The 27,834-nt window shown below is 38.7% G+C and overlaps 1 protein-coding gene across 2 annotated transcripts in view; it reads right to left on the bottom strand.

The window, feature by feature from the left end:
* Positions 1-27,834, bottom strand: part of SERPINI1 (serpin family I member 1) — a 48,468-nt gene that overhangs the window by 6,318 nt on the left and 14,316 nt on the right. Inside the window, exons 1-6 of one of the 2 annotated variants that reach the window (XM_063338819.1) lie at positions 24,557-24,576; positions 19,942-20,209; positions 17,979-18,209; positions 15,078-15,272; positions 14,034-14,238; positions 6,135-6,232 (exon numbers count right to left, since the gene is read on the bottom strand). In XM_063338819.1, the coding sequence (XP_063194889.1) occupies positions 6,135-6,232; positions 14,034-14,238; positions 15,078-15,272; positions 17,979-18,209; positions 19,942-20,191 (979 nt within the window). In that variant the 5' untranslated portion in view covers positions 20,192-20,209; positions 24,557-24,576. Of the gene's footprint in view, positions 1-6,134; positions 6,233-14,033; positions 14,239-15,077; positions 15,273-17,978; positions 18,210-19,941; positions 20,210-24,556; positions 24,577-27,834 lie in introns of those variants that run through there. The other variant, XM_063338817.1, reaches the window with a different exon arrangement.

Here is a 27,834-nt window from a genome sequence, read left to right as displayed (position 1 = left end):
GAGCAAAAGACAATCCTTGAACACAAGGTTTTGAATGCAACCAGGAAAATTGTGTATTTTCTTTCCTCTTGTCTTTATATTTCTTTCTTCTTGTCTCTATATTTCAAAGAAGCTGAAGATAAATATTTATTGCAAAAAACCACCATGGAACTAGGTTTTCTCAGTCTTGTTTCTTTTCCACCCTTCTTTGTCAGTATTTTAATTTTGATCCTTCTTAAGCCTACTCCTGCTTAAGTCAGCAGATGTTTCGTTACTTTTCTTCTGTGGCTAAATGACCAGACCTACTGGAATAGCCAGCACCTTGGAGGAAGCAAGACACACAACACCATTTAATCTGTTTGATTAAGTTTCATCAGAAAGACACAACAAGGATTCGATATACATTTATTGTACCTGCATAAAATCCACAGTAATGACAGAGCACAACCAGCAGTTAAAGGAATAAAAGCTTTCTCAACAGGGAGATACACAACCATGAGAATCTGATCTAACCACCCCAGTGAGACAGCTATACCATGTTGTATTTCTGATTCTTCTGACCCTGGTGTTCGGTTCAACACCAAAACTCTAGCTGAAGGCTGACTAAGGAGGGAAAGCTTGTGACTATTCATCTAATTGTTACCCATTTATTTTGGTTCTGAACTGACAGCCGCTAGTTCTAATACTAATGCAAGCCAAAACCACAAGAGACATTAGTTTGAAATGTCTTTCCCCAGCAGGTCTCATTAACTGCTACACACACTCAGAACTGAAGTAAACCTCCTAGGTCGGCTGCTTAACTTAAATCTCATCAACAAAAGCCCCAAATCATTTCCTTTGGGATTGTCTGTAGTAGAACATACTAGACTACTAAATATTGTACTAGTTCTAGGCTTCACTTCCAAGCCTTCAGTAATACTCCCTTGAAAGCCAGGATGAAGTTTCCACAGTGTTACTTTAAAACATGGGACACACAGCACCACCTGGAAGCTACGCACAATTCTCACAGCTTTTGTCTCCTTAACTGTTAACAGAAAGGCCACCTGAAAACACAACGTGGCTGCATTCTGACACTAGCATCACCTTTAAGCCTCAAGCTTTACCTGTAAAAAATAAATCACAAGCTAACTAAATACTACAATCAAGTGTTAAATAATCATCCCCTAAAGCTTCCATTCCATTATGGACCCATTAGACTCCAGTTTTCAAAAAAGGTTTTAGAACAAACACTGGATGTGCATGAACATTTACATATGCGATAATGGATAGATACCCAAGGCAAAAAGAGTATCAGATCCACGCACAACTCCTGCATCCAACAATTCCTGTTGTGTGTGTAGTGTCTCATATTATGTGTGTGCCGCCTTTGTAACGTCAGTTAACAGGATTCTTGGTAAGTTTATTGGTCACTTCTGCCAATTCTACCTTCCAGGCAGCTGTATTTTGCTATCCTTGCTTGAGACCACCTCAAAGCTCTATTGAGCATTTGAGCTATACAACACACACCAAAAGAAAACAATAATTTTGCAGCCTTTAGAGAAAAATGCTGGTTTGTAGTTCCTTATCTTAAACCCAAATAATTTTTTTATATTTAATAAGAGACAAAGAAACACCCACTTAGCCTAATCGCATATTTTGATCACATTTTTGTTTTTATTACAGCACTTAAGCCTGCTCCTGTAACCTGTAATATTCATGGCAATACTCTGTATTTTTGCCCTGAATACTTTACTTTGTATAGTGTGGTAGTGCTTATGGTACTCCCAGGTATATTTCTGGTGCTTCACACCTTAGAAGATGGGTCTCCCATCTGATGAGCTTATAGACCATAATTCAGACAGCATAAACATTGTTAACGTTTACCATCTGGTATAATAGTAGGCCTACTTGTAAACGTATTCCAGAACTGAGTATTAAAAAAGCCCAACAATATTTTGTTAAATTGACAGGAATAGAAGAAGCACCACTGCAGATGAGGCCAGTACGCCCAATTAGTCTAGCACACTGCTCCAGCTATAGTATCATTGTTGCTTCAGAACAAGATACAAGAAGCCTTTCAGATGAAAACTACAGCACAACTTACAATGAAAAAGATCCTCTCACCCAGCACATGCCTCATACCCTAAACCAAGTTTCTAAACCACAGAATATACAGAATGACTTTATTCTGTCATGTAGTATAGACTATATGGGGTTTGGTCTATATACTATAGACCAATGTAGTATAGACTCATAGGGTTGGAAGGGACCTCTGGAGATCATCTAGTCCAACCAATCTAGTCCAACCCTCCTGCCAGAGCAGGGTCATCCAGAGCAGGCTGCACAGGAACACGTCCAAGTGGGTTTTGAATGTCTCCAGAGATGGAGACTCCACCACCTCTCTGGGCAGCCTGTGCCAGGGCTCTGCCACCCTCAAAGGAAAGAAGTTCCTCCTCATGTTTAGGTGGAACTTCCTATGCTCAAGTTTGTGCCCATTACCTCTTGTCCTGTCCCCGGGCACCACTGAAAAGAGCCTGGCCCCATCCTCCTGACACCCACCCTTTCAGTATTGATAAGCGTTGATAAGGACCCCCTCAGTCATCTTTTTTCCATACTGAAGAGACCCAAATCCCTCAGCCTTTCTTCTTAAGAGTGGTGTTCCAGTCCCCTCATCATCTTGGCAGCCCTTTGCTGCACCCTCTCCAGCAGTTCCCTGTCCCTCTTGAACCGGGGAGCCCAGAACTGGACACAGTACTCCAGGTGCGGCCTCACCAAGGCAGAGTAGAGGGGGAGGATGACTTCCCTCAACCTGCTGGCCACACTCTTCTTGATGCACCCCAAGATGCTATTGGCCTTCTTGGCCACGAGGGCACATTGCTGGCTCATGGTCATCCTGTTGTCCACCAGGACTCCCAGGTCTCTTTCCACCGAGCTGCTCTCCAGCAGGTCAGCTCCCAACCTATACTGGTACATGGGGTTATTCCTCCCCAGAAACCTGGATTTTCATAAGAACCAACACAATTTGATTGTTAGCATCTCAGAAGAGTTCCACGGAGATTTAGTATCAAAGTTTAAGCTTTCCGCAGGACCCTAGATACCCATTAATGTGTGGGAGTAATCTGAGACTTGCTTCTAATGTACATGACTCCGTTAGCATCACATTTCATTTGCCATTACACTCCATATGCTTGCAAACTCCTACTCATAGCTGCCAACTGGTTGCTCTGCAAGTCTCGTTTTAAAAAAGCATGCAGGTTTATTGTCTTTTCTAGCTTAGGTTGTCCCAGAAAATTTATACCTACCTTGGGCAAGACTTCGAAGAACTATTTACTGGACTGGTGCTCTTCTGACTACTTTACATTGTGAAAGTAAGTCATTAAGATTACTTCACTGCTAACTGAAATGCCGGTCACCCTGAGGTTAAAAGCAGTTGCCATTTAAGGCATTATACAACAGTAAGGAATCTTATAATCACTTGAAAGAGAAGGAGAATTTTAGTATTGAAATTAGTTCAAGGGTAAATCCTAAGTGGTGTCAAAATACTCAAGTAGCAAGTTTACAGGCTGTGTAAATGATAAAATTCCAAATACCACAAGTTGTTTCAAGATTATTTTGAACTCTTGGTGGAATCACAGATTCAAGTAAAAGCTGTCAAAGTCTTTTGCTGAAAAAGTGAGAGTCAGAATACATGCAACTAGACAGCCAAATAGGAATGTACTCCTACTCATTTGTGTTAATTGACAAAGAACTTAATTTCTGCAAGACAGTAACATTTCAGATGTGCATCTGGATTAATACTTTCTCTTTGGCTGCTCATAATCCAGACACACCAGAAGGTAAAGTTGACTCATCCATTTCCATTTTTCAGATTGAGTGCAAAAAGCAAAAAATTCTAAATATTGAAAAATAAGTCTGTAATCCTGCAATTTGAGTTATATCCACTAAGCCCACATAGAATTTCACTGAACTCAACAATCTGTGCCTGGATCTGATTACAGGATTAGGGTTGTTGTTGAAATTGCAGAAGGCTTTCCTTGACAATAATCCAAAGGCAAGAGCAACAGAAGAGGGGGAGGAGAGTATTTTTAAATGCAACAGAATTTCTCAAAAAAATCTGCTTAGATTTTCTTTTATGATTTGCATCTTCCTAAATTAAAAGTGTCCAGACAAACTTTTTGTTCAAGTATCTGCATTTAAGGTTTCACGAAGTGACAAATTTTCCAGAGGGCTGATGCTGAAGACGCACATAAGCTTCTGGATTCAACTTCCCTGTTATCTGACATACTATTCGGGTAATTGCAAATGCACACTTCAACATCTTTATGACTTTTACCCCCCCCCTTCCTCCCCCCTTCCCATTTTACATTGTGAAAATTAGATACAGGAAATATATTTTGTATTTTAACTACTTAAAGTTTCATCTCCATAGCATCAACAGTAGGGTTTTCACTGAAGACATTAAAAACATTTTCTTATTCTTAATTTACTGAATGACCTTTTTATCACCTGGTGGCACATGGCCTTTTAAATGAAAAGCAAGAATGCTATAAGTAAAACTCATGAATTCTCTCTGTATACTGCTGTACATTACTTAATAAACAAGTTAATCTTTAAATGGCAGAGGAGTTAATTCAGCCATGCAAAACATGGTATTTTGATTTTGTACAGTACAATTGTCAAAAATGTAAAACTTTAAACGAGTCATTAGTCACATGGATTAAAACACAAACACGTTCCAATCTTTCTGCTAAACTCTCGGCTACAGAATTAGTCTCTGATATATAGGCGAATTTTACATGAAACTAAGAGCCAAGCGCAACCTTTGTGGTTCAGTCTCCCCCGTGTATTTTCCATTCTCCTTAGTACCTTTTCCTCAAGTAAACACTTTTCTATACATAGACCAGAACTTACTGGAAAGCTTACTTTTCTTTGGGGTGGCAGAGAAATTGAAGATGTTTTTCTGTGAGAAAAGTGGTATTTTTTTAAAAGAAGGATTTTTCATTTATTCAAATTCTTTTCCCATTGGCTAACTTTAGCTTTTCCTACAATTTCACTGGAAAAGTGAAAGCAGCAGAACAGTGGAATAAGCTACACGATACACTACAAACAACATTTCAAAAGTGAAAAGGATATGAAAATCACAAACATTTCTGCTGTAAATTTTAGAGGAAGGTTCACCTTCATAACCACTATTTTGAATAAGTCACACAGGTGTGATTGCTTCCAGAGACAGACAATTAAGAACAGGTATTTCCCATCAGCTAAGGATCCACCTGGCTGATTAGGCAGTAACCCACACAGCAAAAAAAAAAACCAAAACAACCAAACAACATATAGGGAGCAGTATATAAGCATAAATTACAAGAGTAATCACAGTAATCTCACACTGGGGCATGCTTCTAGATAGAGAACAACTGTGTTTGCCAAAATTCAGGTCTAGACCATGCTAAATACACTGCTTGTGCAGCTACTTTTACACAAAAGTGAAACAAATTTCTCAGGCAAAGATGACTCAACTTCTATTTTGTGCGAGTTCAATACCTTTTAGGAAGCATTAAAAGCAGAAATCTCTCATTTCCACCTGAATTTCTAAATGGATTGGATATTTTAACTTCTGAAAATAAACTGTTGACAGTGTACTGAAATACGCAAGCAGCATATGTGACTGAATTGCTTTTATCTCAGAACTCTCTTTCCTGTGCTGCTTCTATACAGCAGGTATCTGGGGAGATGACTAATTGTACAACAGCTTAATGCTCTTAATGCTGTGAACAAATAGCCTCTGGAGATAAAAGATGACAACTCCCTTGATGTGCGAACCCCATTTGCCATCAAGGCACTGAAGCCATATATTGCTCTAACGTGGATCTGCCTCTTGCATAGTATTACACTTTCCCTACATTTCTAACGCGATCCAATTCTGAAATACTGAGTGAACTTTCACAGGCCAAAAATTCCCCACCCCACACACACCCCCTGATGGATTTGTCCCCTGCCCCATCTGCTCCTACAGTGAGCACGTTCTTACATTATGCAAAAATCCCAAAGGATCAAAAAACTGCCAGCAGATTGGGTTTTTTCCTCCATAAAAATCACTCTGAAGATATTCTCGGTTATCTTTAGGTGATTTTGGTACTTCCCCGCATACCTTGAGAGACAACACAAGAAGCCCTTACCAGACATCCCAGTGAGGTCAGCGCTACTGCTGAACAGCTCTGTAATTCCGAGACCTCTCCAGACATCTTTCAGATCAATTTCCTGTTCTACTGTGAACCTGGAGAACATAATAGAAAATTACAGAAAGCCCACAATGTAAGCGGTACTTGTTGTTATTAGAAGGTTAAAATTTCTAGATAATGACAATTGAAACACTGAGGGAAATAATACAAGGTAGGAGATCCGGCACTAATAGTATGGCATAGTGACACCTTCTACGCAAACGCTTACTAACAAATTAGTTTACCTGCACAGCTGGATTTTTTTCCCTAATGCAGAAGCAAACAAAAATATGCTAATGCTATATACAGTCTAACCATAAAACCTCAGTGCAAAATTATGCAGTAGCTGATGTAAATGCTTCCTTTTTATACAGAAGGTTCACTATAAAAACTGAATTTAATTGTACACATACTAGAGTAAGAAATAGGGCAAAGGACATCACAAATTTCAGACAGCTGTTGGCAAAGAAGTAATAGGGAAGTGAGAAAGATGCTCCATTTAGATGGCAAAATTGGTGGTAAAATTTTAATTGGGTTTTGATTGTAAGTAAACAACAGGGAAAACAAATAGTTGTTAGCGCAAACGCACACGTGAGTACAACCTGGTAGAATTTCAGGGTTAGCTTGCAAAGCCATGTTCTAGGGTACATCCCCATGCTGGAAGGACAAATTGAAATTTATCCTGAGGGCAAGACTTTGGGCAAAAGCTTGTTCCATTTACAAAGACTTCTTTTCAAACATTCTAAACGTTATGCTTGGTGTCAGTAAGACAAAAAAGACTCAGATCCTTTATGTATGGCCAGAAACAAAGAAACATGTCAGAATAATACTAAGAATGACAGCCCCAACAAGAAAATACCAGAAGTCTACAGACAAACACAAGAGACTAATTATAAATGTTTGTTATAGGTGACTTATGGGCTCTCTGTAGAACGACCAAACAAACTGTTAGTGATTTAAATTACACTGACAGTGACTGGTTATAACTATACAACACAAAATATATAGTCCATAAGGTGCTGTTAGTTTCTCCAGCAAGTCAGTCAGTCGTAAACAGCTCTGCGATTACAGCGCAGTCATTGGTGATGGGTCTTACCTGTGCTACAACCAAAAACAAAATCAAATGTGCTTCTCTGCAATTTCTTGTAATAATTCTTTTTCAGGACTAAACTTCCTCAACTACGTGGAGGAACATGTTCTTTTCAGAAGACAGTATAGGTCAGAACTCTGAGCAGAGAACAGCTGACCAAGAGATGAAATGTATGATACCTCGGCACGACCAAGCCTTAGCAGCTTGAAAGAGAATAATCTGGATATCAAAAGACAACTGGATAGAAGTCAAATGGATCTTCCTCCTTTACAACATTTACACAGAATGAGAAAAATCCAGTACACAATCTACATTCATAATGAATATAGAAACGCCCTAAGAAGCCAAAAATCTATGATGGAATAGATATTAGTCATTACCCAGAGAAGAATTTTATGCAAAATTAAAATAAGATCTGGAGATAGTTCAGGATCGATAAATCACCAGTGACACGACAGCCCAGATGAATTCCAGGATATGCCTGTAATAAAAACACAAGAACTGATTCTTGTGATTTTATTGTTTTGGCAGTTCTCAAAAGAATCAGAAGAGACCAACAAACATTTATGTACTGGAGGAAGCTTATGGTGTTCCAGCATTTTATACATCAGTCAGTGTGGCAGCATTTAAAAAAGGAAAGAAAAGATGGCATTAACTTAATGAATGAGATGTAGGTACGCAGATGAGATAACCTGCATACAGCCAACAGGACTGTAGGAAATGGAAGTGTGTCCTGTTGGCTTTCTTCTTCAAGAGGAATCATTGCTCACTTTCCTCTTAGAAAGCTGTGGACACCCACACTAGTCAAAAACCATAGGCAAGGAGCTCTCAAGACCTTCTGCACAATTTTAACTTTAAGCTAAGAGACAGAACTGCAAGTTGCTCGTTCATTCAAATTTCCCAATGGCTTACAGGCTCCCAAACTGGAGACTAGTTTAACCTCACTACACGCTTGTAATCTAAGTCCAGATCTATTTTAGTGACTTAGGTAAAAGCCCTAAGAAAGATGAATCACGAATTGATTGCCGATGCCAAAGTTCACTAGAGTTAAACAGCACAGAGGTTCTGTCTGTGCACACTGAATAAACCCAGAAATACTTCCTTCTACAATAAAACTATATTAAAACATTTTGTAAAAATACATCCAACTGTACCTATCTTACAAACATGCAGAAAAGGCAAATTAATGTTAAAATGCATCTTATAAAAAAATCAGTGGTGCATTTTTCCTTTTTTGGCTTTTATTTCACCACAATTAGTATTAAGGGTATCAAGTTTTCAAGATAAATTGGCTATTAAGTAGCAATGTCAAACTAGTAAAGAGTATCAGGATAGGACACTAGCAAGAAAAGTCTGCATGAAAAACAGAATCTGAGGTCACAAATAGGAAAAATAACTGCAAACAAGCATTTTTTCCAACTGCAGAGAATGACTGTAAGATATAAATGGAAATTAGGTGGGTTTAACTCTCTGGACCGCTAGACAGAAAACACACGTATCTGCTGAGCAATGAATCATGACCCAGAAAGCAAGCATGACAAAAAGATGCTTTTGCATACTAAACAAGGAAGAGGTTTGGCAGATGTTTTTGAAAAACAAAATAAACCTGTAAAGGCCCAGCTGACTATGCATCTGAAAAAAGAAAAGGCAAACAGGTTGATTGGTTATACTGCTAAAGAACACGTACATGAATGGTAGCAGCAGCCCCTTATTTACTGATAGAGGTTATACCCCGGACTCAAACCTCTGGAAAGGCAAATACTGACCAGGTGGATGAGTGAAGGTCTCTACAATATCTATAGAAGCGAGTTCCTCCTTTTTATGACAAAGTAGACCGAAAATATCATATCAGCTGTATAAATACCAAACTATCCCTTTACAAAAATAAAACTAATTACTTCCCTTCTTCCCCTTTTAGTTTTTTCATATGATAAAACCCACTCTAAACCACTATTCAAAATAGTATCTCTGCTACTATCTGCTGAAGAGCAGTGAGAGTTACAGCTAAGCTATTAACGACATTTCAATTATTTTAGCTCATCAAAACTAGCCTCTTCTGAAAAATAATAAGGCTGCTTTACTCTTTGAAATATAACTTCAGGCGATGCGAACCGATGTAAACATTTGGTATGAGTTATCCTCTAGTCATATTTGGATTTCTTTGTGTTCCTTAGTGATGTAAGTATTCAAAATCAAAGCTGACAACCTAGAACACAGAAGAGACATTCAATCTCATTTCCCCAGCCAGGCATTTGCTGTACCTCCAGACTTTGGAAATGCCAAGCTACATGATACCAGCCCTGACACATGGTTATTTGCAGTGTTTGTCGCATATAATGAACCAGATGCTCCTGTTTTTTTTTTTTTTCCACCATCTTTAAGGCGTTTATGATGCTCAAAATACTATTGAAAATCAATTTCAATACTTCAGTATCAGAAGTCATGGAGTAGTTGCAACCAGGAACATTAAAAACCACAAAAGGAAGTCTGAGAAAGCTCAGACACTGAAGAAACAATGAGGTATTTTCACCATAGGACCAGAACGGAAAGACTGGTCTGCTGAGTCCAGAGGAAAGCTTCTGTACTCAAGCAATTCTAGAAGGTTCACAACACGTGTTCATGGATATATGCTTCTACAGACCTCCTTAGAAAGCACTGAGCTGAAATATATTAATAAATGATAGTGACTGCCTGTCAGTTGCTAGCCAAAGTCAAGGAGAAGCAAAAACAGGAGTTAGCAACATTTATTTTTATAATGTTCACTTGCAAAGTCGCTCTGCTTCCTACATGTAAAAAGCAGTCCAAACAGCTGAACAAAAATACTTCCCTTGATTTCCACCCTTTTGGATCTCTCCCACATGAAATGAAGAATAGAATAAGATGCTTAGGAAGCAGAATTAGATTGAGAAAGTAACAGTTGTCTGGGAAGTTTAAGCAGAGAACGATGACATTTTAATGAAATTTAAAACTTATACAAGCATTAATTAAAATGATGTATTTATGTCATCAATAATCTCCTTAGGTCATGTATCTGAACCTTTAGGTTTTGGTTAGAGCATTAACTTTAACATACCACATCAGGCCATCTTTCCTCTATTTTACAGACTTTCAAGACAAGAAAAGATGGCTTCGTCTCGTATGAACCCTTCTGAAATGCTGAATTTTTCATTATGTTCTTAGACACTCAGGATCCACAGAATCAAGAAGGATTAGGGTACGCTTTCTAGTTACACAACAGAGAAGTGAACTAGAGCCTAGCGTGATTCATCCCAAAGGCTATAATTTCAAAAATTACTAAGAGTTCTGAATGAGCGAAAGCACGCAATTCCAGGTTTTCAGTATTACATTCTGCAGAACAAGAAGCAAACAAAGGAATAGTTCCATTGCTTGAAATCAACAATATTCTTGCTTGGAGGACAAGCCCTCAGGATCCGAATCACTCTTCTACCCTAGCAAGCAGCCCACAGTACAAAGCTGCCAGCTGATGTCAATTCCAACATTTTGATTGGAATTTCAACTAGGTTCTCCTGAGGTGCTAGAACTAGCCTGCAGGATTTAATAGCCTGAAAACAAACAAGCAAGCAACAAAAAACCCCCACTAACAGCAAAAACAAACAAAAGCCCCCCATATAGCTGCTCTGACCAGGTAAAGCAAGACAGGTTTTGGTTCTTTCTCTGGCAAGGTCCTTCCATCCAGGGCTAACCATGGGCTGCAGAAGTTGGCTAAGAGTGTATTTCAATGGGACAGTTTTATGCCTCTTCCATGACTGTACCTCAAGAACAACCTGCACCGGCCTATTCCGCATGAAAAGGAGAAAAGAGGAGACTCAAGAGGGCATGTTAAAAAAAAAAAAAAAATAGAGAATGTCTGGGGTTTTTTTGTTTGGGGCTGTTTTTTCAGTTTTGTTCAGTTGGGGTTTTTTGGTTTGTTTTGGGGTGGTTGAGGGTTTTTTTGAGAAAAAAGAACTTATCATTTCAAAACAGTCTAAGGCAATTTTAAAATATTTTAAATGTACAAAAAAAGCAAGAAGGTCATGATAGAGAGTCAGGCATACTGGAACAATCCTTAAAAGGAGATCTGCAGACTGTAGCACTCTTATTAGGTACTACTTCCTCCTATGCTCTTCAGAGAATTTATGTTAGAGAGACAGCTTTGCAAATTAGATTCATGGTCTGTTTCACCCCTATGCAAAAAGTGGATTAAAACGTTGATCACTTTAGTCTGGGTTAAGCTAGAAACAATGATTTGAAAATGAAAATGAGAAAGTATAATTTAACAATTCTGTACAAATCTCTCCTTTGCTATTAAGAGGAATAATACACAATTTCATTTGCACACAGATAATGCAGACAGAAATTAGAAAGTTGTGATTAACTCTGTTTTGGCTAGTCGTTCAGGTCCTATTACAAATGTATAAGTTTAAAAAATGTTCACTTTATAACTGGATAGCATTTTTCAGGATATAAAAATTTAATTTTATTCCACTGCTTTAAATTTCTCAGTGGACAGAGCCTGCAGGCCACATTTCATAACATGCCTTTCTGAGTCAGAGCATAAAATATTTATGAAGTGTTTATTTAGAGCACTGATAAAATCCTGTACATCACCTCTGAATCCCTAATAGAAATCCAACACCTTGGGAGCATGCAATTGATCTTTGGAATGTTTGTAAGGAAACGACAGTATTACTGTAGGGAACTTCAAGCTCATGACAGTTATCTTTTATAATCTGAAAATACTGAAGGTAATCAGCACCTGGTTGTACCTGTATTGCCTTTGTATAGCCTTAATTCACAAGTGTTTACCAAGTTCTTTGAGGTTCTTAGATAAGAGCAACAGCCATGACAACTAGCCTGAGGATGGAATAAATAAGGATGTTTTAGGACCACGCAAAGCCTAAGCCTCCAAATCATGTCTGAGAACCTGGCTACACAGAATCCTGGAATCTCTGCTTTTGGTTAAAAGCAAACAAATCTCAAAACTACCTCTACGAACTTAATTCAAGTCAAACATAATTAATATGTTTTCAACGTCATTCATGTATTTAACTTTAGATACCTAAGCTTCTTAAATTTGGAAGCTAGTTTTCACAGATTTCTCTATATAATCAATGGAGATAGACTTCTGTTGTGGAACTCACACCCTAGGAATTCTTTGAGAGAAGATGTCCAACTGCAGCACCTGACACACAGGCTGCAAAATGTTCCAGTTATAAAAGGAAAGCTTAAGGGATGGAAGAATTCTCATATTTTACTTCTCATGAGCTTCTAGGTACAGTTTGCCCAAGCCTGCAGGAGAATTACCGCCTAGGAGAAAGGCCCCTCTTCTGCATCTTAGTGGACTGTTAATACTAAAGCTCCTGGGACCTGAAGCTCCAAGAGAAAAACAAACAAACAAACAAATCACAGGAATACTGTACAGTAGATTCAGTTTGTATAAAACCTGCAATGCAGCTCTTTCCTGCTCTCCTTTCTTTTTCAAAGAAAATGCTACTTAAAAAAGAAAGGAACTCTTACTAAGAGACAGAGGAAAAATAGCCCCAAAATGCTGCTGTTCCCTCACCACTCTGACTGCAAGCATAACGGTTTTAAATAGAAGTGGAATTCCATCTCAATTCGGAATCAGGGCACGCTGACAGCACCAGTCCGTCTCAACCTAATTTATCCTGGCTAGCTTTGTTTTATTGTGCTCAGCTGCAGTTACCTTATTGGAATGTGGTCTTTGCTTTGGAAAGGAAGCTGATAAACCGCAGGGATTCTTGCCCTGCTCTTTACATGTGAAATATAACAGACTCAAATCCCCATGTCACCTGAAAACAAAGAACTATTTTAATGATTGAAATGATTCACTATAGTTTATTTTCTCTGCTGCCATGTACCTGCTGCACAGTGCCACGACAGTAGAATAAATAGAAGTGATCCACATCAAACTTGTGCCATATTTCTATACAAACACTTCAATGAAATCATTATGAATCACTTGAAGGACATCATGATCCAACTATACATTATTAGTGACATTTAGTAGTAAACAACTCTGCTACTAAGTCAAGTGTAGGGCAAGCATGAAAAATATTGGAAGGTAGATGAAGTAGAATTCTAGGAAAGATAACTAAGTGGTATGTGTGAGCAAATATGCCACTGAGAACACACAACTTATGTCTACAAATGAACTGACAGAAGTTTCATCCTTTTTGGTAGTAACGTCTTGTTATTCTATTGCTCCTTTTAGGAAAAAGAAACCAGCAGTTATTACAACTAAGAAAAAAAAGACAAAAGACACAAATTGACTGGAATTACCTCTCAACACTCAACCATTTGTATCTACACAGACACACACCATTAGAACTTTTTAAATTAGCAGCACATAGAAATCTAATTAGGACCTAAATGAAACTTTTTAGCTGCTGTTAATTCAGACTTGCAATATTTCTATGGCTCCTGTCTAAATGGAACTTATCCCTAATGAGTTCTGCAAGACTCTGAGCATCATTCAGGGTGGATATATTCCTGCTGATGAAATTCTCCTTTCTGGAGCTTACATATGAAAGAAATGCAAATGCAGTGCTCATCTGCTGCTCAAACAACCATGGTTCTGCACTGCGCACCCCCTGGGCTTTCTTGTGAAAGCAACCTTCACGTGGGTGCTACATAACTGCAGACTTGATCAAGATGTTCAAGTTTTACCTACTCTGCTACTCCAATCAATTTGAATGCAGTTCGAATGCAGTCCTTCCCTGTCTATTGACATGAGAGCATATTCTCACCTTGGTAAATACACTTCCACTTTTTGCTTCTTTACAGAATTAGCCCATTCATTAATCAATGAGGCTTTGACCAGCGGTTCCAATGTGACCAGTGGAACTTCCTGTCTGGAAAGAACAATCATCATACTAATCTCATCTCCCTCATATGGTATTTCCAGAACTTGATAGATGCCACCCGCTTCATTGGAGCCATCACTGAACTCTCCTACAAAAGAAAAACAACCAAAAAAGCTATTAGAAGTATTTTCTTTTGTCTTCACTGGAGTTAAGAGGAAAATAGAAGGCTAATACTAGGCAGTAATTACTAGATACTGCAACTAACAATGACCCTCTTTATTCTATTCTGTATAAAATTTATTCATCATAGGATTTGAGGCTTACAGCTCCTTTCTTAAAGGAAGCAAGCTAATGCAATCACGCAGTTTGTAGATAATCATATTTCTGAACCCATTACCTAACTTCCATTGGTTAGACAGAGGAAGTTTTAAGTTATTAAGGCTGCCAAGACTTTCATGGAAACAGGCAGAGGTTTTTTTATTCAGGAGAGATAATTTGTCAATCGTGAGACTGCCAATGCTAGACACTGTAGAACCCACTTGGAATTCAAGCTCAAGATAAAGTAGTTCTGCTGTTCAAAGAACCCCTATTTTGCCTTCTAAGGATATTACAACAGTAATGAGAAAACATTATTCATTTTAATATTTAGCGCAGCACAAGAAAAATATTTTAGTGAGAAGGAGGACTAGCTCAAGGATTGTAAATCGGTTAGATATAATGGATAAACATTCTGAAGTCCACCATGTGGCACCAAACACATACCTAAAAAAGTAATCAAGAAAGAGGTCGTTATAAATGCTTCCATCTAGTTATAATACATCAGCAAGCACATTACAAAAAGACATCAAAATCAGAGTCCCTTCACTGGGCAAACACCACATTTAAAATTCTAGGTGAAAGAACAGACAACAATACAAATGAGTATTACTGCAACAAAATTATTAAGGGAAGAATTATTAGCTTTAAATTGCTAAAGCTCCAACTCACCATAGTAAAACTCTCCCTGCTGGTACATCATTGGAATCTGCACTTCACTTTCATCATCTTTAGTGAAGGAAAAAGTTCTTGTATTTTCAGGTCTGAACTGTGATTTCCAATTGCCTTTAAAGTAGATTGCGTTGATGAGAGCCAAATGAGTTAGAGCACCAAAATCTCTTGAAGACACAAAATCTTTGATCATATCTAAGAAGAAAACCAACCGTCAGTCTGCATGTCAAATTGAGCATTAAATCAAAACTTAAGACAGCTTGAAAAATGTAAGAAAATAAAAAGCTGTGCTAACATGTAATTTCCAATTCAGATGTTCCATTAAATCTCAAATTAAACTGCCAGTGTTTTGTAAACCTAAATCACAGTGTAGGTGCGTAAACCCTTCCATTGAGTACGTGTTAGTCAACTGTGTCTTGATCACTATGTAAATACACACCACAATGAAACCAAGTGGAAAAGGGGTCACATATGGAATGTTTACATTGGTGCTATAAGACAGTTCAGCATCATCATCTTCAGGTCAGAAATTCTACAAAATTTGGCTCCAGTCCAAAGAAGCACTTAATTGGTTGCTTAATTTAAAGTGTATAAGTATACCCATTGGAACTTCACCTGGGCAAATTTTGAAGGAAGCATTCAGTTTCAGTAGTGTCCTACTGACTTCAATGCAAGGACTAATCATAGAGAAAAAAAAAAAACAAAACAAAACATAAATTCTCCGCATTTGTTCCACTGACATTAGCTCTTGAAAAGCAAAAGAGAAAAAACATCTAGCATCTGCTCTATTCATGGGAGGTATGTCAGCTGAGCGTGGCAGCTGCTTTGCTCCTACTCCTCAATAAGTCATTTACATCACCAGAAAACAGTCTGTTACCTGCTTTAGCTCATTTTAAATGGCGTGCTTTTCAGCAGAATAATTTCGAGTTTGTTAAGTTTCATGCACTGACCAGGTTTGTCACTATTCTTGAAGAACTACAGTCTACTTCTGACAGCTTTCTTGCTCACTTCTATTTTTAACTGACAATGTAATACGAGGTGTTAAAATAAACACATTCATCAGTCTGATTATTACTTCTTAATCCATGGTTTAAAATACAGATTAGTTTTGCTTTCTGGAGCACATGACACCGACTAACTGGTGTGAAATTTGTGTATCGTGAGGCAGTATTTCTTCTGGGTTGCTGTTGGTACTTCATTTTATCTAGAACATTCTTAGAAATGAGATGTGACCCATGCTGCCATACTCACTCTCCATGGTTAGAAAAAAAAGGCAAAATTAAGAAAGAATACACTTCCAGTTTTCCCATTTCTATTTGGTACATCATATTCCCTTATATTTTTATAGCCACTTCTTGTTAATACACTAATGTAATGTTCAGAATTTTTCTGGCCAGAGAAACCTTGACAGTTATGTTTTCTGCTCTGAGCATCCCATCGTGCTTAACATGCTGGAATTGGAAACCTGCCTGTCTTGTACCCCTTTCCTAATGAGAAAATAAGCTTCCTCCATCAGAGCTGGCAGGCAGGAGAGAATGAGATCTAGCGGTCAGAGACTAGGCTGAGGGACTGTTACTATCGCAACCTAATGCTACGAGACCCACAGCTGCCTTTGTTAGGTCTGCACAGCTCCTTCCAGGGCAATGGTTATGAGCTCGGTCAGCACATGTGGCAGGTGTTAAGCAGGAGAACTTGCTGTTCTTTCTAAAAGAAAGTGAATTTTACTTTTCCTTCAGAGACACCAAGTTTCACTGAAAATACTCTGCAATCTACTGCATCGCTTACATTGCCTCTATTTTTGTAGCTTGAGATAAAGGGCAAAATTTATTATGAATATAATAGCTGCCGTTTTCCCTTGGAAAAAAACCCAGATCATTTCCAAAATGGAATAAAAGCATCATATGAGGTGTTTTTCCACTTTGGTGCCATACATTTCCATAATGCATTATGGATTCTTAAATGCTCAGACTACATGGTGATTTGTTAATTCCTTACAGGGTATTCCAGTACTTTCAAATTTACAACGGTACAACTGATGTTAGAGCCAGACCCTTGTTGAATTACTCTTAAAATATCAACCTCCGGAGTGTGCCAGATGAACTAGAATGAGATTATGCTTTGATCCCTACAACGGGGGACTAACTTCATTCCCATACTTCGGGACTCTGCATGTATTCAGAAAGTGTCACATCTTTGGGATTCCACAAGCGAAGCAAGTATTACATCGTGCACATCTGAATATGCATATTTACATTGATAATCTTTTGCTTACTTCTCTGCTGCAAATTTTTGTTGTGAAATTCCGTTGACAGTCTTCCTAAAATCAGCTACACTCTCAACATTCCTCACATTGGAAAAGATTAAATTACAGGATCTGATATTGTGGTTCAAAATTATCTTTTGTATTGCTTAGTATTCTGTTTCTCGGCACCTTGAATGATGAGTTCCTCAGAGAACCAGCAATACTCCACACATCTAACTCACAGGCCAATAACTCTTTTCTAAACAATTTTTCTGCAGTTAGCAATAGCACTTATCTATTTTTTTTTTTTAAATTCTGAAATCACTATTAAAGTACTATTCACATGCCAACCATTTTAAAACATTCTGCTTCAATAAATGTTACGGGTACTTTAAGATAGTAAGACAGGGGAAAAAATATTCAGACACATACTACTATATGATTAGCAATGGCTAATATTACTTAAGACAGATGATGCCTGCAAAAGCAAAAAATATAATTTCACAAAAAGCTGATACTAGAATTCTTTTTATGGGAGGCGATACTTTAGTCTCAAATGGAACAGATAAAAGCCAAGGCAACAATTCAACAACACTGTGTAACTTTGGAAACACAAACACTTACTGCAGGAAGTATATAAAAGAATCACATGGACTTACTATTTGTATGATTCTCCACCCACTTGTTGATGTGGGTAGCTACAGCTGCACTTTGGCTGAAGTCTATATTCTCAACTTCAGCTTTAAAGTATTTTTTCACCAACTGCAGAAATTTGTCACTGATATGAAATCCATTCTGTATATAGAGAGAGTTAGCAATATTCAGAACATAATGACTATCTTCAGTAGTTGCCATATCAGAAAGGTCCTTCAAGAAGGTAAACTCTTCACCTGAGGAAAGAAAAACAGATTCAGTGTTTCAGAAAAGAAAGTTATTCCATTTTTTTTTTCTGCTGGAAATTCACAAAGACTTTTTCTGCCAGCAAAAAGAAGAGTCTTTCTTTTTTTCTAAACCTACACACACCTTCAGATCTGAAAGAACAATCTACAAGACAGAACATATTATTTAGAGCTTATTGTTTTCTATTACATATAATTAGCATAATTAACAAGATAGTTGGATCCCATCACAGATAAAGCTATCAATGATAATCCTTTTAATGCCAAAAGAGTAATTAAATTCTTATAAGTCACACTTTTATGTCTTGCCACCACAAATTCTTAACAGAATTTTTCTTACATCCTAAGAGCCAGTTGTTTAAGAAAAAAAAAATTAACTTCAAGCTTTGAACCTAAGGAGTTCTCTCTGAAAAAAAAAAAAAAGCTCTAGAATTTTCCAGGATCCTGCGTGGGGTAATACTGCATCATTTGCTTGGGTAATGAGGAATCCTGAGTAGGATTAGTTTGCTTTAAAATAGGAAGCTTGTACTGTTGCATTGTCTACCTGAAACTGAAATTTCCAATTTAAAAAGAAAAAAAAGACACAACAAAACAAACAAAACCTTAAAAATTGAATGCAATGATATATTCCAAGCAGAAATCACTAGAGTATTTACACTGCATACTACTCATACACAAGAACAGCGAATGGCCCAGCTCAAATCAACTGCCTAACTTCGTCAATTATAGCTGAAGGATAATTTATCAGTGTTTTAGAGACAAACTGTAGAACTAAAAATGTGCTTAGTCTCCAGAGAGGCGTCATCTGTGCAGTGGCACTGCTGAACGCTGTATTCAGAAATTCCTCCCCAAGATCCTTTCACCGAAGGCTTAAAGTCCAGTACGTAATATGAATTAGAAATTTCATTCAGGTTTCAAACCAATTACTTCGACATCAAAACTTATAGAAATTGCCTCTTCAAAGTCCTTTTTTGCCCTTCACTCATCCCCTCCATTTGCAGTCATAGTACAGTTGCTTGCACTAACAGACTGTGCTTGCACGCCACAGCGTACACATGACTTGGCTCATCCCAAACTACAAAGGGAACAGTGTGGTAGTATTGTTCTCCGCTAAAGAAATGCATCCTGTTTCTCAGAAAGGCTGATGGGAAAACGTGGCTTATCGTGGTGAAACAGCCAAGACCCTTATATTTCCTAAATCAGCTTGTGTATCTGTATGTGACATTATGCAATGCAGACAGAACGTTAATGACACAGAATTAGGATAAAGAATCTACATACAAGAACCAAACAAGTTGTGTCAGAGACATTTCCAGTTAAATTACAAAGATTTTCATATTTTCTTATAAGCAATATTGCTAAAACTGCTGCTTTCCTTTTCAGATTTCATTATAATCCCTAAAAATGATGTTCCTAAAAATCTTCTTCTAACTCTAGCAGCAAAGGCATCCTTATTTTGCAGACGGAAACCAAGATCAACAGTTAACTGCAATTGTTTAAGATTCAGATACCCAAGCCAGAATTGTATGTTAGCATCTCTTAGTTTATGCAGAATCCATTGAAGCATGCTTCAGCACGCTCAGGCCATCAAACAGGATGCCAAAAAGCCTACTGATTAATAATCCACAGACATGACCAGGCCACTTCCATCATTGTTCAGGCATTGCCATCTGTTTCTTTAAGACAAAAAGCTCCATAGTAAAACATGACTAAAAGGTCTTACCATTTTTTAAGCTGTCAAAACCCAAGGAATGTCGAATCTCCTTCAAAGTGGTTCCATGGGCTCCAAGCTCTACCATTCCCATGGCTATTGCAATGCTCAGAGGAGAGAAAAGAATATTCTCATCTTCTCTTGCAGCTCGCAGCTGATTGTAAACATTCACAGAAAGCTCAGCAATGGTTTCATCAGGAAAACTTGTCTTGAATGCTTTGCTTTGCAAAACAAGCAAAGACAACAGTCCAAGGAAATACATGTCTTGAGATTCTAATATCTGCAAGATAAATTTCAGAGAAAATAAGTTAACCTTGTGAGAGTAATAAAAGATTCAACTCAAGAGAAAAGGGAATAGCAAGCTCTTAGTTTTAAATCTGTGTGGAAAACCAACACTAGTTATGGAGTTCAATGCACAATTCAGTTATCTGGCGGACAAACTAATACATACACTGAAGTAATGATCTATTTTCAAAAAAACAACCCATTTAATTATGTGAGTTTATGCTTTTGAAATCTTTCAGCAACAGATTAACAAATCATAGCTTCTACGTTTTGTTAGACCTCAAAGACATAGCAACGCCTTTCCTACTTCTACATTTTAATTTTCCTGTTGTCGTTGATAAGCAATGCTGATCTGGAATTGGTACATATTTCTCTAGTTTTTCCACCAAGGAGACGTACAAATTCGTATTTCTTTTATTTGACCTTCCAGTAAGATGCGACTTATTCATCTAAATCACTCTAAGCCCCAAACTGGTAAAACTATTTCAAGCACTGTAAGAGAGCTTGCTGACACCGGTGACAAACAAAATGTACCATGATGTTGCTCAGTTGCAAAACACATGGCAAGCAGCCAAAAATTCTCTGAAAGAAAAATAAATCATGCCTTAGTTACCAAATTAAATCCCTTTTGTTAGTAAATAATGGCAAAAAGTTGGTTACTTATGCTAGCATAGAGACACCACCTGCTCAGAGATCTTTAGAGGATAAAGCTACTGTATACACCAGTAAGAAAGATCCAGGGGAACAAGGGAAACAGGAAAGTAAACTCAATAGAAAAAAGGGTTACCACTAATGCTTTTGAGTAGTCCATCCTCCAAACTTTGTTATTCTGCGTCAGTAAGCAACAGTTCTCACTCTATCACAGTTTACCTCATCACACATCTACTGATATTAAAATTCCAGCTCCTGGAGCACTTTATGTATGTCTCCATCCTTCTATTTTTCCTTTAAATTTCATGCTACCTTGGCATCTGACCCACTGCTGCCAAGTGTCTTGGGCCAGAAACACCAAGCCAACGGCACTTGCATTTCAGTTCCGTCTCTTTGCCACATACAGTATCTCTGACACGTAACAAAGCAAAGATTCTTGAAGCAGTAGGTTAGGCAGCAGAAGACTAAAAGCTTTAGTCCAGAAGTGTTTACATGTTGTGCCAGTCTGCAGGGCTTGTCAGCATGGGACAAATTCGTGTGAATGCGCTATTCTATTGCTCAACTGAAGGCAATTTGCATGCAGCCAGCCCAAGCGCCTTATGCTTCCCAGCTCTCCCGTGTCTGCAGTTACCATGGCTTTCTATATACCTGACACAGAGACCCTTACTAAGCATTATACAACACTTATATTATGCATTTCATCTTCAACGGACTATCTAGGATTATCTAATTAGCTCACACAACACTGATAGATAATTTAAGCATTATTACTCACATTCTATAGCTGAGAAAATATAAAAAGCAACAGGGTACACATACGTGCCTTGGCAGCAACTAATGCAGTCACTAGTTAAGATTCTTCCTGTCCCCTAGCCGTGGATCAGCCTTTTATTTATTTTTTCACTGAGACAATTAAACAGATGAACCAGTGCAGCAATCACACACGCTTCAGGGGAAAAGCACAGGCTCTTAGTGCAATATGGTAGCTAGAGCCTTGTTTCTCCCCTGCCCCACATCTCCTTTCTGATAATTGCTTCCATATATATAAGAAACATGCCCCTTTTCTCAATTTCTAATAAGCCATCCTCTATGTTGGCATCACTCCATCTCTCTGGACTACCTGATCAATCTCCCTCCGATTCTTAGCAAGATATAAAAAAAACAACAAAACACACTCCACCAAAGGATCTTACTCCAAGAATGGCACAGAATAAGTCATATAAGCCTAAAGCACCAGCTTCATATTGTGCTTATTACTTGATGACTACATATTTCAGTACACTTATAAAACTACTCAGCACTTCACTGCCGCCCAATGGAAAACACTTCAGTCTGAGCCATGACCATCACTATTTATTTCATGAAGACCGAGACAATCTTTTTGCAGTCCAAAAATATTATAAACACGACACAAACTTCCCCAATAATTGCTTTTCTTAATAGCAGTTAAATTTTTTTTAACCCGTCCATTTATTATTTACTTAAGGATATTAAGGTTGCTATTATAGAAAATAACTGGATTTTCAGTTTTCTTTGTGATTCTAGGCATTCTAGATTGCTTTATTAAAAAAAAAAAACAAACACACCAGAGCACACATCTCTCCTAATGTTACATAATAAGGCTTCATTCAGCACATCACTGTGATAGATTGAGCCCAGGTATTATTGATTGATTATGGGTTTCAATATTATTATTGATTATGGATTGAGAGAAGCCCTGAGGAGGACTTGGGGGTGTTGGGCGATGAGAAGTTCAACACAAGCCGGCAATGTGCGCTCACAGCCCAGAAAGCCAACTGCATCCTGAGCTGCATCCCCAGCAGCGTGGCCAGCAGGGCGAGGGAGGGGATCCTGCCCCTCTGCTCCGCTCTGGTGAGACCCCCCTGCAGTGCTGCCTCCAGCTCTGGGGCCCCCAACACAAGAAGGACATGGACCTGTTGGAGTGGGTCCAGAGGAGGCCACAAAGATGATTTGAGGGCTGGAGCCCCTCTGCTGTAAGGACAGGCTAAGAGAGTTGGGGGTGTTCAGCCTGGAGAAGAGAAGGCTCCGGGTAGACCTTAGAGCCCCTTCCAGTCCCTAAAGGGGCTACAGGAAAGCTCCTTGATCATGGAGTGGAGCGATAGAACAAGGGGTAACAGTTTTAAACTGAAAGAAGGGAGATTTAGATCAGATATTAAGAAGAAATTCTTGACTGTGAGGGTGGTGAGCCCCTGGCCCAGGTTGCCCAGAGAAGCTGTGGCTGCCCCCTTGGTGTTCAAGGCCAGGCTGGATGGGGCTTTGAACAACCTGGTCTAGTGGGAGGTGTCCCTGCCCAGGGCAGGGGGGTTGGAACTAGATGATCTTTAAGGTCCCTTCCAACCCAAACCATTCTATGATCAATCTCTGATCCTAAAAGCTGTACAAGGCAAGAAAGGCTTATAAACTTACGTCACATAGGAGGTCTATAGCAGTGTCAAAAGCTGTACACAAAAAAAATAGATAAGCAGAAGCTCATCCTTCTTTCGCTGAGGATGAACCCAAAGCATCATCATTGCTAGCTGCAAATTCGGGGAATCTCAAATCCTAATCTAAGCAAACAAGTTGCATTGCTCACTGCAGATGCAATTATACAGACAGCTAAATTTCCCCCCCTGCCCCGTACCAAGAACTGCTGGAGCTCACTTTGAGACCTGACAAGGTTACAAGAGATGTAAAATAATCTTCAATTTTTAAAAAGGAAATTTCCCCAGACTTTTAGTTGCAGAGGCAGCTATTCAGCCCTCCATCACTGATCTTTGTCATATGTGCTATTGCCAGACAGGCTTAAATAATTGCCAGGGGGAAGGAGAAGGAAAATTTATACATCTTAATGAAGTGCTTAACGTGTGGGCTAGACTATTTGAATCTAAAACCCCCACAAATTACATACGAATCAAAGTCTTCTTTCTTCCTGACCACTCCAGAAAAGCTCTTCATGTGAAATAATCAAGTTGTAATATTTTTCATTATTTAGTTGGACAGAAAAAATAGAGTAAGTATATAGATGGAGACAAATAACATTTATACTGAAATGCTCTTACAAGGCAAAGTACCAAGCTTAAACTTAGTTTTTAAATACATGCTTAAATCCCACTCATGGCAATGCAAGAGGTTAAGCTGTGCGGAATTAAAGCTCCCAGTAGGAATGAATTAAAGCCAAACAATTTAGATTTCCCCTCCCTGCCCCTTCCACATCACTTTTAGTCTAGAGAGGTTTTCAAATGGAGTTCACAGTGAAGTTCCCCATACAGATGTCCAGGGAAAAGGAATAGAGTTAGGGAGGTGGGAATGAGCACCCAAGTATCCAGAGGATGTGACCAGCCCTTTTACTGGCAGTGCTCTCAAGGTATTTGAGAAAATATGGCTTTCTCCCAATGTATGAATAAGAGTACAAATGCAAAAGAAGATGTTTTAAAGCAAACTGAAGATCTGTGGGTGACAGTCAGTGGGGAGAAGGCTCTAAAACAGAACAGACATTTGATGAATCCTTGCCAGCCAAAGTGAAAATGGTCTCATCTTATCCATCTAATCTGAGATGTCTGTGGTAAATTCTTCAGTTCAATTCTTCTTGCACTTCTGGTACAGGCGTATGCTGTTCTACTGACAACTGGGAATCCAGCTCTTAATTATCATTCTAGTCATAACAGTTACTGCTTCTCTGATTCTGCCTTACTTTAGGCTATATTACTTTTCGTTTTATGCTTCCTCATGCCTCTTCATGCAGCAGGTCTTGATCCAACAAACAGCTGAGCACTTATTATGGTGCAGCATGTTCTCAGCATGTCTCTTCAGTTAAGAGTCGACGGCACTCTGTTTTGTCTCTGCAGCAGCACAGAGAGCATTTTTTAAATTGACTGTACCCTATTCACAAACATACTTTAAGTGAAGGAAATGAAGCTGAACATTATGTAACGTATGTCCAGGAAGTTAAACAATTCCCATGAGTATCATCAAACTTTTTAGTCAGTCTTTTTAAGACTCTTCCTCAGAATCATCAGCGGTACAGTCTGTCATAGTTGTTCTGCACCACTGAAATCTAGTTAAATAATACTGCATCAGCTGAAAAGGAGTCAAAGTCCACATTGAACAATGTTTAAAAAGAATCAAGAACCATCAGTTTAAAGTGTTACTGCATGCATTTTGCATATATTGACTACCTATATGAATGAAAAAAGCTGTTAAAATTACCTTCACTCAATCACACAGATGTTAAGATCAAAGATACTAATTTCTCATTTGAGGGCTAGTCTCTGACAAAGTCTAAGTTCTGCTGTATTTTATCTTAATTGATGCATGAACACCACTGGCAATCAAAGAATCAGCGCAAATAGACAAACACTCTCCTTGCAAGAGCCTCCTCTTGAAAAACAATTGTGTATCACAAATCATCACTTGCTACAGAGGTTTGTCAGAGCATTAGTTTTGTTCTTGCCTGCAATTGTTCTCAACGAAAAAAAAAAGCAGCAACAGAACACTAAGCAATGCAGTATTGCTTCAAAAACCTGAGAAACACCTGTACCTCCAGGTGAGACAGTATTGCACAGTTATACCTGTGCAGGTGTTATCTGGTGACTGTTACCACAACTTCAATGTAAATCGGCTTCTCTAACATACATACACTTCTTTATAACACTAGCTCCACTCAGTTTGACGTTCCTACGTGCTTCTTTTGGTGTTTCTGCTCTGGGTACAGAGACACATACCTGTTTTGTCTGGGGGCTTCTTTTGCCTTTGGACACTGCTCTGTATGGAGTTTCTTGGAGACAACTTAAATGATTGATTTTTTTCTTATTTTTTTGTCACTTCCCTCACACATTACTTAATAATAAAAAAGAGATTCCAGATATATGTCGTTCAGTAGGTACTTGCATTGAGGTCATGACTAGTTCAATTCCCGGAAACCTTTTCATTCCAAATTTCAGAAATCTTCTGTAAAGATTTTATCAGTCCTGAAATTCAGCCTACCATATTTCCATAACAGGTCACAACCAGCACAGTCGAAGGGCTGTTCATTTGCCCTGTGGCAAGCACAGATGTACTCCTGTACACGGGCAGAAGGAACAGCAGTATTAACAGCGTTTGAAGAAAGATTCATAGGCTAGAATACAGGACTGATTATCTATAGTTCTTGCCTTTCCCCAAGCATAAGGCTGGAATGACTAAGAGGAAGTAGAACAACATCGCCCCCTCACACCCACAAACCCTGAACTACTCAGTTCATTACATATGCTTTCAGAAAAATGCAAAAGGGGCAAGCATCCTCTGTAAGCCAAGATATTTTGAGAGCTATCATATCAACAGACTCAAACTGAGTTCACAGACATGAAGTACCATGAATTTGGAAACAGCAAGAATTGGACTCAATGTAGGAAGGTGCCAAAAATTCAGTCTTGGGTTGAATTCTAGTCCCTCATGCATGCCAGACAGGTTGAAAAAAGGGGTTATAATTTCCTTGTCTTTCGCACCTTTAAAGATTGTGGGTTTTATAAAGAAACTCATTTATGCCTTTAAAAACCTACAAAATAAAACTGTGATATATTGCCTTAGTTCCTCAGCACACAGAGACTAAGCTAAGATTAGTTGCCTTAAAGATTACTCTTGGCTACATGCAAGCTAAACACCAAAGGTGTGGGAAGCACAAACGAGGAAAACTGCTGATTCTTTCTGATCAGTGTATAAAAGAAAAGCTCGGGAAGAAAAGCAAGTGTGGTAACAGGACTGATTACATTCTCTCCTGTAAAGAAGAGCATCTGCAGTTACAGACAGAAGTCTGGCAGGACAATTTTATAAAGCGAAAGATGAATTTACTTAGGGAACAAGCCTGCTGGTCAGAGGAAAAAAAATACTATCTATGTATCTAGGCAGGAGCTAGGTGCTTCCTCCTTCCCCTGAAATACAGCCCAAACTGTATCATGTTTGTGACAGATTAATTATGAAAGGATAGACAAGTTTGGTGAAATTCAGCCACTACTGCTTTGCCAGTTAGTAAACATGACAATTGCCGCAGGCACCTTTACTCTAGATGATTTCTTATTGGCAATCTTATCAAACAGTACAAGAGCACAAAAAGACTGCATAACTAGTAATAACAACTTAGAAAATCAACACAACTCTCCTCCAAAAAGAAACCAGTGAACACCAGTTGAGCAGGGGAGATGCACTGAGCAGCTAACAAGATCATTAGCTGTTCACCAGGACCAGCCGGTGGTTGTCATGGCTACCCTGAAGGATGTGCAGAGGAGGTACACAGCAGTGAGGAAGAGCTCCTGGACTGGTTTAGGCTTGCCTCGGGCATGCTGCCCTGCAATGAGGGGGAGAATGTGGCTGCTATCACGAATCTGAAGATTCTTGCAAATCCACTCCATCAGTTTGTACTCTAGAGCAATATAAGAATCCTTTCTTCAATCCTTTCTGTTTTGTGCAGGGATCTAACCTTTCAGATTTTGATTTATTTAAAGATTGGTCATAAATTCCATCTCCAGCTAGCATTACTGTTCTCACACCTGGAACATTGTGGTTTTACCTCCAGGAAATCCTACAGAAGCAATGTGGCGCTTCCTCCCATCAGTTTGCTTGCTTTGTTCATTGTCCTTTTCCTCCCTTCGTTCAGCTGCTTTCTCCCTCCAGCACCAGGACTGACAGACAGTGTACTGTGAAACAAGGCTATAACCTGAGTTGACTTAACCTGAAAAAGAATTTCTTTTACATAGTAAGTGGAAGCGGGCAGGTATACAGCGGGCAGCGGTGCAAAGGCTAACCTCTGTAATCAAACATCTAAATGGGAAATCTACATCCTACCAAGTGCTATAAGGGTCTACTTACACAATCCATTAGGACGTGCTTACACGTGGAGCTGAGATAGAGGAGAGCCTGCCTGAAGGTGATCGGAGGTAAATGAAAGTACCAATTCTCAGAGCAACAGCTATGCAATTCATAAGGTATTACTGCTTG

The sequence above is a fragment of the Chroicocephalus ridibundus genome, chromosome 6 (assembly GCF_963924245.1).
Source record: "Chroicocephalus ridibundus chromosome 6, bChrRid1.1, whole genome shotgun sequence".
Classification (NCBI taxonomy): domain Eukaryota; kingdom Metazoa; phylum Chordata; class Aves; order Charadriiformes; family Laridae; genus Chroicocephalus; species Chroicocephalus ridibundus.
The sequence above is the reverse complement of the archived record's forward strand: the minus strand, read 5'-3'. Positions and strand labels throughout refer to the sequence as shown.